A 19,619-nucleotide genomic window follows, 5' to 3' on the forward strand; every position below is an offset into this window, starting at 1 on the left:
TGGCCTCCTCCTGTTCCTGTGTAACAGGTTCGATGGGCTGAATGGTCTCCTGTTCCTGTGGGGGGAGCAACAGTGGGTTAAAATATTTTTGGTACTTTCCATTCTCTTCTCCCTTCCTCTTCCCCCCCCCCCCTCCCTTCTCCCCTCCCTTTTCCCTCTTTCTCTTCACTCCCCTCCAGTCCTTCCCCTTCATCCTTTCCTCTCCCCTGATTTCCTCTCCTGTTGTCCCTTCAATCCCATTCCACCCCTTTTATTCTCCTCTCCGTGCATCCCACCCTCCCCCCCGCCTCACCCTCCTCTCCCCAGCCCCTCTCTCCTGAAGGTGTTCACTCTAACTGGGCTTCTGCATTGTGGGCTCCCCTCCTGTTCTAACTCTGTAGTGAGAGCCTCCGTCTTCCACCAGGGAGAGGCCATGTAACTGATTTCACCTTTGACCCTCTGTCATGTAACACGGATATACATCAGCAAATAAATATTTACTATTAGCCATTAAAATTCCACTGGTTACTTTTTAAGCTGCTTAACTGTTAAATTATCTACCTTCCACATTCCCGAAATGATTCGTTTTCTTTTTATCCATTCACGGGATGTGGGTGTCACTGGCTGGGCCAACATTTATTGCCCATCCCCAGTTGCCCTTGAGAAGGTGGTGTTGAGCTGCCTTCTTGAACCGCTGCAGTCCCTGTGGTGTAGGTACACCCACAGTGCTGTTAGGGAGGGAGTTCCAGGATTTTGACCCAACGACAGTGAAGGAACGGCGATATATTTCCAAGTCAGGATGGTGAGTGACTTGGAGGGGGACTTCCAGGTGGTGGTGTTCCCATCTATCTGCTGTCCTCGTCCTTCTAGATGGTAGAGGTCATGGGTTTGGAAGGTGCTGTCTAAGGCGCCTTGGTGAGTTCCTGCTGTGCATCTTGTAGATGGTACACACACTGCTGCTGCATTGGTGATGGAGGGAGTGAATGTTTGTGGATGGGGTGCCGATCAAGTCGGCTGCTTTGTCACACTCTATTGCTCTCTCATGGAATGGGCACAACTTTCCTATCAAAGTAAAACAAAGCAGCAACATTTTCAAATACGTTCAGCAGCACTACACACTGACACCACACTGTGCTCTGGGCTGGCATTGGCAGGGCAACACCTGGCTTGGGATTCAGAGCCTACAGATTGTTTCAGAAACCCCTGGAGTTCAAGGGTATGCCTCGTTCAAGATGACAAATCAGTCATATACACTGACACAGACACACTGACACAGACAGAGAGACACTGACACAGGCAGAGAGACACTGACACAGGCAGAGAGACGCTGACACAGACAGACAGACACTGACACAGACACACTGACACAGGCAGAGAGACACTGACACAGGCAGAGAGACACTGACACAGACAGACACAGAGGACAGAATTTTACTGCCCGGTTGCATTGGGAGGTGGGGGTGGGGGTGGGGGGTGGGGAGAGCCATAAAATGCAGAGAGTCGTTCAAATACCTGTTGACTTCAGTGTGACCGTAAAATTCCACCCACAGGCACAGACATAGACACACAGACATAGACATAGACACACTGGCACAGATACAGATACACTGAGACAAACATAGACACACAGGCACAGACACACAGACACAGATACACTGAGACGGACATAGACACACATGCACAGACTTAGACACACAGACACAGATACACTGAGACAGACATAGACACACAGGCACAGACATAGACACACAGACACAGATACACTGAGACAGACATAGACACACAGGCACAGACATAGACACACAGACACAGATACACTGAGACAGACATAGACACACAGGCACAGACATAGACACACAGACACAGATACACTGAGACAGACATAGACATACAGGCACAGACATAGACACACTGACACAGATACACTGAAACAGATATAGTCACAAAGGCACAGACATAGACACACAGACACAGATACACTGAGACAGACATAGACATACAGGCACAGACATAGACACACAGACACAGATACACTGAGACAGACATAGACACACAGACACAGATACACTGAGACAGACATAGACATACAGGCATAGACATAGACACACTGACACAGATACACTGAGACAGACATAGACACACAGGCACAAATACACTGAGACAGACATAGACACAGGCACAGACACACAAACACAGATACACTGAGACAGACATAGACACACAGGCACAGACATCGACACACTGACACAGATACACTGGGACAGACATAGACACACAGGCACAGACATAGACACACAGGCACAGATACACTGAGACAGACATAGACACACAGGCACAGACACAGACACAAACGCAGATACACACAGGTGTTTGCGTCTCATAATTGTGCTGTACACCGGGACATCAAATTTACTGCCCTGACTTCATCGCTGCCTTTAAAAGGCCTGTACCTGGCGACCTGAACACGAAGGAGAGCTCACACAACCTTGCGCAGCGCTTCTGTGGCTTGATGCAACTTGTTAGGCCATTTCAGAGTCAACCACATTGCTGTGGGTCTGGAGTCGCACATGGGCCAGACCGGGTAAGGACGGCAGATTTCCTTAAGGGGCCAATCATTTCATTGTCATCTAGATTGTGGCCATCATTAGACTTCAAATTCCAGATATTTATTGAATTCAAATTTCACCATCTGCTGTGGTGGGATTCGAACGCTGGTCCCCAGAGCATTACCCAGGGTCTCTTACCAGTACCGCTTTGCCATTACATTGTCGTGCTTGGTGTTGGGCCTCTGCCCACTCAAACACTGTGAAAGCATGAAAGAGCCACCGAATGCTGCAGAATTGTTCCCCCCTGGAGTGCAGACTGTGGGGGGCTTCATGGCTTCCAGACCAGAGGAGAAGGAGAAGAGAGTGGTGGAGGAGTCTGGCTCAGTAAAGGGAGGAGCACCTCCCTCAAGGTGAAGGGGTGACAGGGTCTGCTGTGCACACAGCTGAAGATACAGACAGCTGTCGCCTGTAGGCGCCTCGCTAGACAGGGTCCATGGACAGCGCTTGTCATTCCTGCAGATGACCGAGAGCCAGTGTCGCCAAAGATTCCACATGTCTAGGGAACTGGTCGGTCACATCTGTCAGCTGCTGCTGGATTTGGCACCATAGGCACATGGAGGGCATCCACTGCCGGTGGCTGTGAAAGTGGCCGCAGCGCTCAATCCTTACGCCAGAGGCTCCTGCCAGGGCTCCACAGGTGACCTGTGTAGGATCTCGCAAGCCTCCACGCACAAGTGTATCCAGGAGGTCATGGACGCCATCTTCATGAAGGCACAGAACCTTCTGCATTTCACCCAGGATCAGGAAAGCCAGGGAGCAAGAGCGCTGGGACTTACACAGATCTCTGGTTTCCCACACGTGCAGGGCGCCATCACCAGCACTCATGTGGCGCTCAGATCTCCATGGCAACAAGCAGTCAACTACATCCACTGCATGCGCTTCCACTTGCCGAATGTTCAGCTGCTGTGCGACCACCACAAACACATCCTACACGTCTGCACACCATTCCCAGGGAGCGTCCCCAGCTCCTACACCCTTAGCAGGTCTCAGATCCTTGACATCGTCCAGGGTCCAGAGAGGCTGCTGGGTTGGCTCCTCGGGGACAAGGGTTACCCACAGAGGACGTGGCTGATGATGTCTGTGCAGTGGCCTCGGACTGTAGCAGAGCGACAATATAACGAGGCTCATGCCGCGAACCAGGCTTTGGTGGAGCAAACGATAGGCATCTTGAAAATGAGGTTCATGTGCCTCAACAGGTCCAGCGGAGACTGGAATACACTCCCCAGAGGGTGTCGTACATCATCGTCACTTGCTGCACGCTCCACAACCTGGCACTGCAACAAATGGAGGACCTGGCTGAGGGGGAGATGGAGGAGCTGCACATATCCTCCGATGAGGAGGACATCAAAGGGGATGATGATGATGAGGTCCTCGAAGACAGGGATACCAGCGATGAGGCCCTCGCACTGGCCAGACAAGGCAGGCGCCCTCTGGAGGCCCTCATAGCCGTAAGGTTGGTGAAGGATAATGACGAGATGCAGTGAGAACAGCCTCACGTTGCATCTGTGAACGTTTGACTCCTGGCAGTACACATACCCTCAGTGCTCAGGCTCATGTCATGGAGACACAGCGGAGGCCCTAATACTCACTAGATTCCAGGAGGATGATGAGGAGATGCAGTGAGGACACTGTATAGATCCTCACATAGCCTCTGAGAATGTCTGACTCCTGTCTGGCTGAGGGCAGCTCGCTTGCGCTCTGTGATCAGGGTCATGGAGATGCAGCTGTGAAACTTTAAATGCACCTGATCCTTTGTCAGCCTTCAGAACCTGACCCCTTCAGGAGCAGCGTCACTGGTCACAGATGCTGAAGAGATGGGGGCCCAGCCCCGCCTCAAAGGTGCTGAGAGCACACGGAGAGAATGATGGGACTCTGTGATGCCTGCCCATGACATTCTGGCAGCAATGACAAGCACCATTGAGGTGCAGGCATCAGTAACGTGTCCAGTGAGAGTGAAGCCGGACCAGCACTTTGGTCTGAAGGTTACACAATGCACAGGGAAGGGGCCCTGGATTGAGACACCTGCCTTTATCTTGTGCAGGAACCAAGGGTTCACATCTGAGTGACGTAACCAACATGGCTTGCCCAGTGCATGTGGAATGATGATCCGGGGGACAGGCATGGACATTGACATTACCCGCAGGCTCACTGATCGAATGTTCTTACTCTTCCTTTCAGCATTATCAGCACAGGGCCGGGAGCTGGAGCAGCAGGGACCCTGTCTGACATCTGAGGGGCATTAGAAATGTTACACCATCTCTGCCAGGCAGGCACCAGCGCAAATGCTGGCATCTTGGTGGGCATCATATCTTCGGCTAGTGTCCCAGGTCAAAGAGGTGAGAGCACTTCACAGTCGCTGGAGGTGCTGGCGGAGACAGAGAGTGCCCATGGTGCCAGCAGTCGGAGGACTGAAGGGGCCCAGGCACATGCCCAGTCCAGGGCAGATGATGAGTCTCTGGAGTCATGGGCGATGCAGCCAAGTGCTGACATGTGGCCGGGTGCTCGGGAACATCTGGTGAAGATACATGAGGCTCTGCTTGGCTCAGTGTCAGTGGTGGAGGGGTCTACATGGGCCTTGGCCGATGCATTGACCCTCTTAGCTGAGTGCCAAGCTTCCTCCGTGGAGAGATTGGCGACTCTCATGGAGAAGCAGCTCCAGGGACAGGAGCAGGGGTTCCTGTGGTTGTGCTCAGGCCTGCACACCCTCACAGGGGCAATGACCTCGTCTGCTCAGTGCCCGTGTGGGCGGTGGTTTGGGCACCAGGTATCCCACCTCGGTGCCCACCCATCTATGGTGAGCAGGGGGGGCCAAATAGACCTCACGTCGGCGGAGCAGCTGCCCTGTCGTCTCTGTTGGCGTCTCTCAGGGCGCTCCGGCTGAGGGCAGCAGCTCCTCCTCCCCTCTGCCAGTGACCGAGGCACCCAATGAGGCTGTGATGACTGGGGAGGTGCCAGCTGTGGAACTGGCCACTCCCTCGTAGGGGGGTCCATCACAGGCCCCACGGGCCAGAGGACATCCGCCAAGGTCATCGAGGCCAACAGGACATCAGAGAGAGCCGGCTGGCTCAGATACCAGTGCCAGCGAGGGGGCACCACAAAGATGTAGCACCCGCAAACAAAAGCTGAAGGCACCTCAGGCACCCCCCGGGTTCATCACTGGTGCTTTTCTGTTGCCCCCTCCCCATCATGAGCTGTTTGGAGCTTTGTTTGAAGTCCAACACCATTTTATTTCTGCCATGTGAAGACTTTGGTTACAATAGTAAATTTATGTTGTCTCAAATGGCTGTGGGTGCCTCTTTATTTGGGAAGGTGCATGGATTCCTGAGATTGGATGAGTGATTTGTGTGTCTTTCAGATTTATTGACTGCGCCCATCGCCAATCCTCCTATCCAGACAGATCAGGTCTCCAGGATGGAGGCCACAGGCCAGGCTTGTGTTGCACATCCCTAGGTGCTGTGCTAGCTAAAGGTTCCTTGGGTTAGAGTGTCCTGGGTGTCCCTCCCTCCCTGGAGTATGCCCGGGTCAGCCTGTGCCCCCTCATCATTTCCCTGTGCGTCCTCATCCTCGGACTCACTGCTGGACTCATCGTGCTCAGCCCCAGCCACTCCGACTACATCTTCTTCATCCACGGTCCACTTCGGCCGGACTGGACGATCCCGGTGGGGGGTGGGGCTGGTGAATCCCGCCCAGTCGCAAAATTCCTCCTCGCTCCAATAGGAAGATGCGGGATGGGCTATTTACAGGTCATTGTTCCTCCCGACAGAATAGGCACATTTAGAAAAGAAACAAGGCTTTTCTTTAATCTATTTATTTATTGGGTTCGTTCTTGCTGGTTTCAAGGCTGACGTGGGGTTCAAACTGGATATTCCTGCAGCCTGCACACACAATTCAGACAGGGGGAGAATACAAACCTCAGCTCAGGGGTCCTTGATATGCCTCCCTGCCCCTTTCCTGCCCTCACCAGCCCTCTTTTCCTCCCCAGACAGGTCCACCTCTCCCAGCCTCCCTCTTATGCCCCTCGCCAGCCCTTCACCCCCTCCCTTAGCTGCTCATCGCTTGAATCTCTCTCACTCTTACTTCACATTATTAAATTACTGAAATACAATATGTTTTCCAATAAATACTTTGCTTTCATTTGAACTGTGCACAGATATCTATATAGGGATTTGTACATTGAGTTTCTAACACAGAACTCGATCCCTAACCAGCCACCATTTAAAATCTTGTGACACTTGCCAGTTTGCAAATTTAACACATTTTTAAAAAAATCAATAAAACAGAATAAAGTTCTTTCATCTCCTCAAAATGTTCAGGCTGCACTTGTACAGTGCCTGAATTCACTCCCTCACTCCCTGACGCACTCCCTCACTCAATTACTCACTCCCTCGCTCCCTCACTCATTTACACACTCCCTCACTCATTAACTCACCCCCTCACTCATTAACTCACCCCCTCACTCCCTGACTCACCCCCTCACTCATTAACTCCCCCTCACTCCCTGACGCACTCCCTCACTCATTTACTCACCCCCTCACTCATTTACTCACCCCCTCACTCCCTGACTCATTTACACACTCCCTCGCTCCCTGACTCATTTACACACTCCCTCGCTCCCTGACGCACTCCCTCACTCAATTACTCACCCCCTTGCTCCCTGAGTCATTTACTCACCCCCTCACTCCCTGAGTCATTTACACACTCCCTCACTCCATGATTCATTTACTCACTCCCTGAGTCATTTACACACTCCCTCACTCACTGACTCATTTACACACTCCCTCGCTCCCTGACTCATTTACACACTCCCTCGCTCCCTGGCTCATTTACACACTCCCTCACTCCCTGACTCATTTACACACTCCCTCGCTCCCTGACTCATTTACACACTCCCTCGCTCCCTGGCTCATTTACACACTCCCTCGCTCCCTGACTCATTTACACACTCCCTCGCTCCCTCACTCATTTACACACTCCCTCGCTCCCTGACTCATTTACACACTCCCTCGCTCCCTCGCTCATTTACACACTCCCTCGCTCCCTGACTCATTTACACACTCCCTCGCTCCCTGATTCATTTACACACTCCCTCGCTCCCTAACTCATTTACACACTCCCTCGCTCCCTGACTCATTTACACACTCCCTCGCTCCCTGACTCATTTACACACTCCCTCGCTCCTTCACTCATTTACACACTCCATCACTCCCTGACTCATTTACACACTCCCTCACTCCCTGACTCATTTACACACTCCCTCACTCCCTGACTCACTTACACACTCCCTCACTCCCTGACTCACTTACACACTCCCTCACTCCCTGACTCATTTACACACTCCATCACTCACTCACACACGCACAATTATTAATGGTTATTTAATCTGCTTGAACTACACCTTCTGAAACATCAGTGTAAATTCAGTGCATATGGGTTTAGTCGTGTATTATATATAGTCCAACGTGTATATCATAAGAGAAAAAAAAGCCTTCAATAGCCTTGTATTCACTTGACTGCTTTCTGTTCATGTGTTGTTAAGGAATATTCCCTACAGGGGTTTGCCATCTGTTCCAACCACTCACTCCTGATTTCACCGAAGCACAGAATGGTTACAGCACAGGAGGAGGCTATTCAGCCCATTGTGTCTGCACCAGCTCTCCAAATGAGCAACTCACCCAGTGCCATTCCCCATAACTCTGCACATTCTTCCTTTCCAGGTAACAGTTTCAATCACTTTTGAGAGCCTCGATTGACCCTGTCTCCACCACACTCTCAGGCAGTGCATTCCAGACCCTAACCACTCGATTGACCCTGTCTCCACCATCTCTCAGGCAGTGCATTCCAGATCCTAACCACTAGATTGACCCTGTCTCCCACACACTCTCAGGCAGTGCATTCCAGACCCTAACCACTCGATTGACCCTGTCTCCACCATCTCTCAGGCAGTGCATTCCAGATCCTAACCACTAGATTGACCCTGTCTCCCACACACTCTCAGGCAGTGCATTCCAGACCCTAACCACTCGAATGACCCTGTCTCCACCACACTCTCAGGCAGTGCATTCCAGACCCTAACCACTCGATTGACCCTGTCTCCACCACACTGTCAGACAGTGCATTCCAGACCCTAACCACTCGATTGACCCTGTCTCCCACACACTCTCAGGCAGTGCATTCCAGACCCTAACCACTCGATTGACCCTGTCTCCCACACACTCTCAGGCAGTGCATTCCAGATCCTAACCACTCGAATGACCCTGTCTCCCACACACTCTCAGACAGTGCATTCCAGACCCTAACCACTCGATTGACCCTGTCTCCCACACACTCTCAGGCAGTGCATTCCAGACCCTAATACCTCGATTGACCCTGTCTCCCCACACTCTCAGGCAGTGCATTCCAGACCCTAATGCCTCGATTGACCCTGTCTCACCCACACTCTCAGGCAGTGCATTCCAGACCCTAATGCCTCGATTGACCCTGTCTCCACCACACTCTCAGGCAGTGCATTCCAGATGCTAACCACTCGATTGACCCTGTCTCCACCACACTCTCAGGCATTGCATTCCAGACCCTAACGCCTCGATTGACCCTGTCTCCACCACACTCTCAGGCAATGCATTCCAGATGCTAACCACTCGATTGACCCTGTCTCCACCACACTCTCAGGCAGTGCATTCCAGATCCTAACGCCTCGATTGACCCTGTCTTCACCACACTCTCAGGCAATGCATTCCAGATGCTAACCACTCAATTGACCCTGTCTCCACCACACTCTCAGGCAGTGCATTCCAGACCCTAACGCCTCGATTGACCCTGTCTTCACCACACTCTCAGGCAGCGCATTCCAGATCCTAACCACTCGATTGACCCTGTCTCCACCACACTCTCAGGCAGTGCATTCCAGATGCTAACCACTTGATTGACCCTGTCTCCACCACACTCTCAGACAGTGCATTCCAGACCCTAACCACTCGATTGGCCCTGTCTCCCACACACTCTCAGACAGTGCATTCCAGACCCTAACCACTCGATTGGCCCTGTCTCCCACACACTCTCAGACAGTGCATTCCAGATGCTAAGCACTCGATTGACCCTGTCTCCCACAAACTCTCACAGTGCATTCCAGACCCCAACCACTCGATTGACCCTGTCTCCTCCACACTCTCAGACAGTGCATTCCAGATCCTAACCACTCGATTGAACCTACCTCCACCACACCTCAGGCAGTGCATTCCAGATCCTATCCACTCGATTGACCCTGTCTCCACCACACTCTCAGGCAGTGCATTCCAGACCCTAACCACTCGATTGACCCTGTCTCCACCACACTCTCAGGCAGTGCATTCCAGATCCTATCCACTCGATTGACCCTGTCTCCACCACACTCTCAGGCAGTGCATTCCAGACCCTAACCACTCGATTGACCCTGTCTCCCACACACTCTCAGGCAGTGCATTCTAGATCCTAACCACTCGATTGACCCTGTCTCCACCACACTTTCAGGCAGTGCATTCCAGACCCTAACCACTCGATTGACCCTGTCTCCCACACACTCTCAGACAGTGCATTCCAGATCCTAACCACTCGATTGGCCCTGTCTCCCACACACTCTCAGGCAGTGCATTCTAGATCCTAACCACTCGATTGACCCTGTCTCCACCACACTTTCAGGCAGTGCATTCCAGATCCTAACCACTCGATTGACCCTGTCTCCACCACACTCTCAGGCAGTGCATTCCAGATTCTAACCACTCGCTGGTGAAAACTATCTGCATCCTGCTGCTTTTGCTTCTTTTGCCAATTTCTTTAAATCTGTGCCCCCTTGTTCTCGATCCTTTCCCTATCTACTCTGTCCAGACCCCTCAGTATCCTGAACACCTCTATCAAATCTCCTCCCAGCCTTCTTTTCTCCAAGGAAAACAGTCCCAACTTTGATTTGTACATGGTTATGAGTTAAACAGGAGAGCAGTCTGGATTAAGACAGGATAATTTGTAAACTAGTGCCTTCCACAACTACAGAGCATTACAGCCAATGAAGTACTTTTGTTTGAAACATTGTCACTGCTGTAATGTAGGAAACATGGCAGCCAATTTGCACACAGCAAGCTCCCACAAACAGCAATGTGATAATCACCAGGTCATCGTTTTACTTGAGGAATAAATAATGGCCAGGGAGACCTCTCCTACCCGTCTTCAAAATCACACTGTGGAATCTTTTACTTCCACCTGAGGGGGCAAATGGAGCCTCAGTTTAACATCTCATCTGAAAGACAGCATCTCTGACAGTGCAGCACTCCCTCAGTATTGCAGAAGAGTGACAGCCTGGATTTTAAGTTCAAGCCTCTGAGGTGGGACTAGAACCATCAACCTTCTGAGCCAGAGGTGAGAGTGTGACTGGCTGTAGACATTAGCACTGGTTACAGTATTGGGTAGAATTAGAGAGAGAAAGTGAGAGAAATCAAACACCTTTCTTTTTTATTCATTCACGGAGTCGCTGGCTGGGCCAGCATTTATTGCCCATCCCTAGTTGCCCTTGGGAAGGCGGTGGTGAGCTGCCTTCTTGAACCGCTGCAGTCCATGTGTACCATGCAGGTACACCCACAGTGCTGTTAGGGAGGGAGTTCCAAGACTTTGACCCGGTGACAGTGAAGGAACAGCGATATATTTCCAAGTCAGGATGGTGAGTGACTTGGACGGGAACTTCCAGGTGGTGGTGTTCCCATGTGTCTGCTGCCCTTGTCCTTCTAGGTGGTAGTGGTCGTGGGTTTGGAAGGTGCTGCCTAAGGAGCCTTGGTGAGTCCCTGTAGTGCATCAGCTCAGTTATCAGGTGATGACCAGTCTCTTATCAAGCAGTAGGTGCAGTTTGTGACCCTGATTATGAGTTAATATCATCCTGTGGGTGATTCTATGTTGCAAACCTACAGGCAGGTTTATGTCAGGTGCAATGAAGCCTACATTCCCCAGTGAGGAATGGGTCGCTAGGGATTCAGACCCTTTGTTCTGAAGCTCAAAAATCTGAGATCCTTTCTGTCTGAAGTTTCTCCTGTGATGTCAGTAATTTCAGACCTACCCCAAACTGAACACTTTCCAATTCATACAGTCCAATCCATTTCTGCTTTTGGCTGCAATTGTCAACATTAACCCAATCTGTCAAGTACGGCCTTGACAGCACTGAGTTCAGGTGGGTTTAAAGACCAAAACTCTTCCCTCTAACCTTCCTGTGGAACAAAAAATTCAATTGACTTCATTACACAGCTTAGAGGATGTCACTTGGTCAGGAGAGACAAGGTTTTAACACCACTCAGTGCAAACAGAGCAACATAAAACCAAGGATCAGTTTGGCTCTTGGTATCTCTGCTGTGCGAAGGTGTAGCAAACACTTTCAGGAGTGTAGAATGCCCAATGTGAAGTTTCTAACCAGTCTGTAGAGCCACCTGATCCTGAGTTTGATGCCTGTTTGCCGCCCAACTTTAAAGTGCCAGAGATCCCATCGTCATCTCAATCGATCTCAAGTCAAGTCTCACTCAGTCTGCACAAGGTGAGTGTGTTAATGCCTGCAGACCACAGTGATGTTGGTTTGAGTCTTATCCAGGTGAATTCAGCCCGAGCTGGTATCCCTGCTTCTCACACTCCTTGTCCAGCCCCTTCATGAGTTTGTCCTCCCGGGGCCTGTAGGTTCGGACGAAGCTGTCTGCCTCCAGCAGAATCCTGTTCAGTGTCCGTTCATAGTTCACGTGTCTCAGCGCCATCACCACGTACTCCCTCATGGTGAAGAGTCTGGGACAGTCGCAGATGTTTGGGACCCACAGGAATTCCCGCCTTAGGACAGCAAACCTTTTCTTGTAGGTCATCACCACACGAGTATCGTAGCGCGTCTCCGATCCGACAATTCTCTTGCTAATAATCTTCACGTGCAAAACTGAAAGGAAAAGAAAAAGAAGGTTCAGCGACATTGTGAAACTGATGGGGTTAGGAGTAGCTGTGCTGTTTACACACCATCTGATTCCATTCCTCCCTCACTCAAGTAAATAGACATCGGAGAGAATTCTCCCCCCCCACCACCGTCGGGGGTTTGAATGGGGCTGGGTGCAAGCGGGCGCATACCCGGTCAGTGCCCCCGGTCGAGTCCACGCTATCATTTTACATGGGTAAGCCGATTAAGGTCCGCCCAGCATGCGCGCGAAAGAGCGCAGAAATCTCCCTGAGGCACAGAGGTGTTAAAAATTTTAATAAAGAAAAAAATAAAATTTAAGACCTGCCCCCTCATGTGACAGTGTCACATGAGCTGGGACATGTCGATAAACGGTAATGGAAAAATTGATTTAATTTATAAACCCTTCATGAAACCTCATCCCGCCCGTGGATGAGGTTCCATGAAAAATGCGAAGGCCGCCTGGGCTCTTCACCTGTCCCCCCCCCGCCCGCCAACCCTTAAAGTTGGTCAGGCAGCTTTCTCAATAGGGTCAGTTAGTTCATTAATGGCCTTAACAGGCCTTTGACAGTTTGGCGGGCGCGCAGCTGAGTCGGCCGGGCGCCCGCCGAACTGAAAATCTACACGACGCGCGGTGACATCAGGACGCACGCCCGACATCACCCCTGCGTCATTTTTACACCTTGGTGAGGGGGCCCTCCCACCTCCCACCCCGCTCACCGAGCCAAAAATCCTCCCCACCAATAGCAAGCAGAGTATGGCAGGAAGATATCATAATTTTCATAATGTTATTGGAATTTATTGATAAGTAAATTAATAGTGAGGTCTGTGTGTGTGTGTGTGGGAGGGGGGCGGGCGGGGAGACTTAATTGAATTAAAGACAGCTGGTTGGAAGCCTTTGATGTATCAGGAGATAAGCTAGGTTTGAAGGATTAAGTAGGTAAACATGAGGTAAGTTTAGAATGTGAGGTGTAAAGAGAACATTTGCATTTTTAAATAAACCAGACGAGCTTGAAGTCAAAAGAGGGGTGAAATGTTTCACCTAGCCAGGAGAAGTTAAGACACGGTGGTTTTATTTTTCCCAATTATTATTGGTAAAATTGGTACTATGAGAGTTTTTTATTATTAGATAGGTAAAGGACAAAGACAGAGTGAAACAACGGGAATTTGCATTCAAAGGGGAAAATATGTATAAAGGAGAGAAGGCTGTGTGTAAGGGAAGGCATCCTAAGATCTAAAATAAGTGTGAAAAACCTCCAGCACCTAAGCCTCAAGCTGCTATCTACAAAGTACTGAAGTTAAGAAAACCCCCTTTGAATTCGACTGGCTCAGGGTATCGCGTTTCTTTGCCTGGGTCTTTTAAAATCCGTGTGTCTTACCGTTGGCTTAATGAAAATGTAACTGGGAGTTAGATTAACTAGGGGAGTTAGAAGTTATCATAGTGGTAATTTGTAGGTCTAGGTATGTGCTTAAAATCATTTCTTCTATTAATAAAGGTTTAATTTAGTTTTGTAAGAAACCTATGAGACTCGGAGGTCTTATTACTGCTGAATTCAAGGCACACATCTCGAAATTTATACAAATTGCGAAACAAGTTGTGGCAGTTGTTTCAAGTTTCTCTTTGGGGTTTGAGCAGCTCAGCATTTACCATCAGCTGTGCCAGAACAAGTGTAAAAGCAACATTTCGCTCAATCCTACTGACTTCCCACCCAGCGAACTCAGTTAAAATCTGAAAATGGACCCAACATTACTCCCCTCTCCATTTTCTTCCCTGCTTAGCTGACGGTGCTGACTACTCATGGGAATACAGATTCCATTAGCACAAACCTACCCCTCCAGCGGCTCACCACTCCCCCTGTGTGGACATCAGCACCACAATCTAACCTTGCTGTCCTTAGCTTGTGTCTACAAATGGGTCCGTGTAATGTAGAGACCCCAGCTCATTTTTCCCTCGTAACCCATGGGAAAGTCACTCTTGCAGCCTCGAGGCTAAAGAGTCTCTGGACCTCCAGCCACAACCAGCCTGACCATCACAGGTTAGATTTGGGCCTCAGCTTTGCTCCAGTAATTTAATCTAAACAAATAGGGGAGTAGAAAGCTTACACAGTTTGCAGGGAGCTCGATGGCCAATGAGGTCGATTGGAACCGTGAGACCTTTTAATAGACGTATGGACCTGTCCCTTTTTAACTCTCCCTGTCAGCCAGTCATGGGACTGTTCAGCCATTCTTTCCCATTACACTACAGTGCCTCATTCCTCAGGGTGAGGCAATGAGAAGAAGCTAATGAATAACATCCTACTACATAGCAATTTCTGACTTGAAATCCACACGTGGACCTTGCTGAAATAGCAGGAAAACTCATCACTGTGAATGGGGCAGGATCAGTGACATTCAGTTTGATTGAAGAGAATGAATATCTGAAGAACGACTCACCAAAATCTTTCTCACAGTACTGCCTGATGCGATTTGATTTCCCACGAACCCTTTGACACTTGCCGCAGTTGCCTAGGACACCAAAACAGAAAACAGACCACAATGTAGGATTCAGAAACTCACCGGGGCTCCTTCCACACCCGGCCTCCACCACCTGGAAGGACAAGGGCAGCAGACGCACGGGAACAACCAAACCTGCACCTTCCCCTCCAAGCCTCTCACCATCCTGACTTGGAAATATATCGGCCGTTCCTTCACTATCGCTGGGTCAAAATCCTGGAACTCTCTCCCTAACAGCACTGTGGGTGTACCTACACCACACAGACTGCAGAGGCAGCTCACCACCACCTTCTCAAGGGCAACTAGGGATGGGCAATAAATGCTGGCCCAGCCAGTGATGCCCACGTCCCATGAAAGAACAAAAAATATCGGAACTGAGTCAAGATTGGTAAACTCACTTCATAAGGGAGCAGAAAGGCTTGCCCACATTTATATAGCACCTTTCACATCCTCAGAAAGTCCAAGAGTGCTTCACTGCCACTGAAGTACTTTTGAAATGCAGTCACCATTGTAGGAAACGTGGCAGCCAATTTGTGCACAGCAAGCTCCCACAAACAACAACGTGATAATCTCCAGATCATCTGTTTTTTAGTGATGTTGGTTGATGGATAAATATTGGCTTCAGGGCATCAGTGAGATCTCTCTGCCCTTCTTCAATTAGTGGCCTGAACAATAGCACTTTTGCCTCTGGGTCAGAAGTTTCTGGGTTCAAGTCGCACTTCAGGACTTGAGCACAAAAATCTAGGCTGATACTCCCTGTGCATTACCGAGAGACTGCTGTATTGTCAGATGTGCCAATTTTTTTGGGTCAGACTTGAAACCAAGGCCTCTCTGGTGGACATAAAAGATTCTGTGATGTAACTCGAAGAGCAGGGGAGATCTCCCCGGTGTCCTGGCCCCAATATTTATCCCTCAACCAACATGGCTAGAAACAGATTATCTGGTGATTATCACATTCCTGAGCAAGTGGGAACTTGCTGTGTGCAAATTGGTTGCTGCATTTCCTACATTACAACAGTGACTACATTTTGGAAGTATTTCATTGGTTGTAACATGCTTTGGGATGTCCTGAGGTTGTGAAAGGCGCTATAGAAATGCATGCTGTTTGCTTATTTTGGTTTTGGAAATGTGTTGCCAATGGAGACAAAGATTGCGGCCACCATTTTTAAAAGTGCGGTGTTTACATTGTTTGGTTGCCATTGACTCCAGAGTTGATGTTGGCACTTGCCCAGTGCAGCGTTAAACTATCTCGCGCCATGCAGATGCTCTTGGCACACACTGCCCTCTCATAGCTGCCTCCTTCTGTTACTAAGTTTAAAATGCTAGGGAATAGTCAGTGGGCAGCAGCTGTTCACGGAGAGAGATCAAGATCATTCCTTTTATGAATTGCTTATTTTCGTGCCTTCAATCAACATGAATGAAGCAATACATTGCAGAACATGGCCCTCACGACAGCCTCTGTTCACACCTCTCGACATTCCTCAATAGGGTGCCTTGGTGCCCTTCTCTGGTCAACCTTAACGTCACAACATTGCCTCCCTCTACTTTACCCTGGTACTCTGGTATCCTCCCAGCCTCTTCCTCCTCCCTCTATCCCCAGCACAGGAACAAGACTCATCATGCTATCTCTTGTCTGAATGAGCAGGAAAGGTTGGACCAGTTTTTCTCTGGAAATGTAAAACCTGACCAAGGTTTTTAAATTCTGAATTGGGACTGCTGCTAGAGAGAGTGTTTGCAGTTGTGGGCAGACCAGAGGGAACTCAGGCAGTCACTAATAAATCCAACAGCGAATTGAGAGAAAGTCCTTCACCCAGAGAGTGGTGAGAATGTAGGATGCTCACATCCTATGAAAGGGTACATAAATAAAAACTTGCAGTGAGAAGCTGAGTTGAATAACATTTATGAAGTTAAGGGGAAACCGGAGAAAGACATGCAGGAGAAAGGACTAGAGGGATATGTTGATAGGGTGAGATGAAGAGGGCTGGGGAGGTGGTTCCTGTGGAGTAGAAACACCAACATGGGCCACTTGCACCAAAGGCCTGTTTTTTTTTTTATTCATTCACGGGGATGTGGGCTTCGCTGGCTGGGCCAGCATTTATTGCCCATCCCTAGTTGCCCCTTGAGAAGGTGGTGGTGAGCTGCCTTCTTGAACCGCTGCAGTCCATGTGGTGTAGGTACACCCACAGTGCTGTTAGGAAGGGAGCTCCAGGATTTTGACCCAGTAACAGTGAAGGAACGGCGATATATTTCCAAGTCAGGATGGTGAGTGGCTTGGAAGGGAACTTCCAGATGGTGGTATCTGCTGCCCTTGTCCTTCTAGGTGGTAGCGGACGTGGGTTTGGAAAGTGCTTGGTGAATTCCTACAATGCATCTTGTAGATGTGCTGTAAATTCTACGTAATTCCTTCACAAAGCGTCCATGCTGTGGAGCGAAACTAAACAGGGTTAAACTCATTTCACCCATTAAAGGTAGCAAGTTCAATCCCAGGAGTCCAGATTTTGGGATTAGAATGGGCGGCTAGTTTTTTATTTTTTCTTCTTCGGCCAGCATAGACACAATGGGCTGAATGGCCTCTTTCTGGGCAGTAACTTTTTTTTAAATGTTTCTATGGATTTGAGCTGGTTCATAATCTTCAGTCCTGACTCTCTATGGAGCCTTTCAATGTTAACTAACCTCTCATGTTGAAGAAAATCACAGCGAGACTGTTAGTTTTTGGCAATAATAGGTGTATTTTGATCAAAAAAAATGTTAAGCTTGTCATAAGCAGTAAAATCTTTGGCATTCATAACTATCACCAATTAACTAGGGATTTGATTGGTTCATTTGGGGATAAATCATCTACTGAGTATTTGCCAAAAACCTTCCTGCAGTTTGACAGTATAAACAGAAAGACAGAGATTCTGGAACATTCTCTCAGACATGAACACATCACCATATTAGGAGATGATATGACAGTAAAATGGAGCCAAACATTTACCAACACATCAGCCAGGAGTGGACACACTCTCACCCAAAAGACAGCGATTTCCTCATCTTCTTACCATCTTCAGCCTCAGAATGAGCACATTTGTCACAACCTGAACACAACTTCCCAATCTCCTTCATCCTCTCTCTCTTACTCTTTCCACCTTTGTATTTACCTGCGGTCGAGCTCTTGCACCTTAACCTGGGGGCTCCCGATGTAAAAAGACTTTACAAATAAACAAGTTCAACAAGGGAAGGTCAAAGGCTCCAACTGCTAGTTCTATACAGGATGGTGAGCTACTGTGCGGGTAGGGGCAGAGGAGAGGTCAAGTAAAGTTAAGTGATATAATAATTGGAGGCGCTCTTTCAGGCGAGACATTGAATGGAATAAAAGCAAAATACTGCGGATGCTGGAAATCTGAAACAAAAACAGAAAATGCCGGAAAAACTCAGCAGGTCTGACAGCGTCTGTGGAGAGAGAGACAGAGTTAACCTTTTAAACCCGTAAGATCTGAAGAAGAGTCATACGGACTCGAAACGTTAACTCTGTTTCTCTCTCCACAGATGCTGTCAGACCTGCAGAGTTTTTCCGGCATTTTCTGTTTTTGTTGTGTTAAATTGAGGCCCTCTGTCTTCTCCCTCTGGCGGGTGTAAAAGATCTCAGAGTGCCACTCGTCGATGCTGTCTATGGCATCTTGCTGTGCGCAGATTGGCTGCTGCATACTCAATATTACAAAAGTGGCTACACCTGTAAAAGTACTTCATTGGCTGTGAGGCCATTGGGGACATCCTGAGGTCATGAAAGGTGCTATAGAAACGCAAGTGCTCCTTTCTCTAGAGGTTTAAAGATGCATTGTAGATACTTGGGATGTCACAGGGGGTGGTCTGTCCTTCACAACAGGTAGATACCGCTTTACATTTGCTAACTTTAAGTGGAGCTGACATACTTAATCCTCTTTAACCAGCTTCCCGTGCCTCGTGGACCATATCCTCCCCTGCAGCTTTTGTATGAAAAGGTCAACACTCGAGAGCTTAGGAGCTTGGGAGGCAGATTTTAAAGGATTAAACTCCAGTCAGGATCCAGTGGTGAAGCAGCCTGAACTGCAAACCACAGCTGTGCGTGCACAGTGTCTGTGTCAGCGAGTGTAGAGGTTATAGATTTACCAACAACAGCTCCCTCTCCCGTATCTCGCTGTTATTACTGGGACATAGGGTCACAAGACTGGCTCAACCTCCTGTTACTGACAGCTCTCTTCAGTGTGTGTGTGTGTGCGTGTGTTCATGTCTATGCGCAAACGCGCATATGTGTGCATGTGTGCGCGCATACATGTCTGTGTCTGTGTGTGTGTGTGTAGGTGTGGGTGTGTCTGTCTGTGTGCGGGTGCTAAATGTAACACCCCTGCTTTTTCATTTATATTCGTCTAGAAGTGAACACCAGTGCTTTGATTCGTATTTCATGGTTTTGTCAATGCAATACTTTAATAAGTTGTGAATCCATACCCTGAGGTCCCCTTGAACATCAGACACTCACACTTGCACACTCGCACTTGCACACTCGCACTTGCACACTCGCACTCGTACGCACACTGCTAGATTCTTCTTTCCCCACAGATGAGGTGGCCTCCTTGTCATCCTAACAAAAAAAC

General features: G+C 49.2%; 1 protein-coding gene across 1 annotated transcript in view; it reads right to left on the reverse strand.

The window, feature by feature from the left end:
- Nucleotides 1–9,621: 9,621 nt before the first annotated feature.
- adamtsl5 (ADAMTS like 5) overlaps nucleotides 9,622–19,619 on the reverse strand; it is a 34,753-nt gene continuing 24,755 nt past the window's right edge. Inside the window, exons 10-12 of the mRNA XM_078532348.1 lie at nucleotides 14,950–15,021; nucleotides 9,804–12,504; nucleotides 9,622–9,638 (exon numbers count right to left, since the gene is read on the reverse strand). Of these exons, the coding sequence (XP_078388474.1) occupies nucleotides 12,170–12,504; nucleotides 14,950–15,021 (407 nt within the window). The 3' untranslated portion in view covers nucleotides 9,622–9,638; nucleotides 9,804–12,169. The remainder of the gene's footprint in view (nucleotides 9,639–9,803; nucleotides 12,505–14,949; nucleotides 15,022–19,619) is intronic.

This window comes from Cetorhinus maximus, chromosome 30, assembly GCF_964194155.1.
Source record: "Cetorhinus maximus chromosome 30, sCetMax3.hap1.1, whole genome shotgun sequence".
In the NCBI taxonomy this organism is placed as follows: Eukaryota; Metazoa; Chordata; class Chondrichthyes; order Lamniformes; family Cetorhinidae; genus Cetorhinus; species Cetorhinus maximus.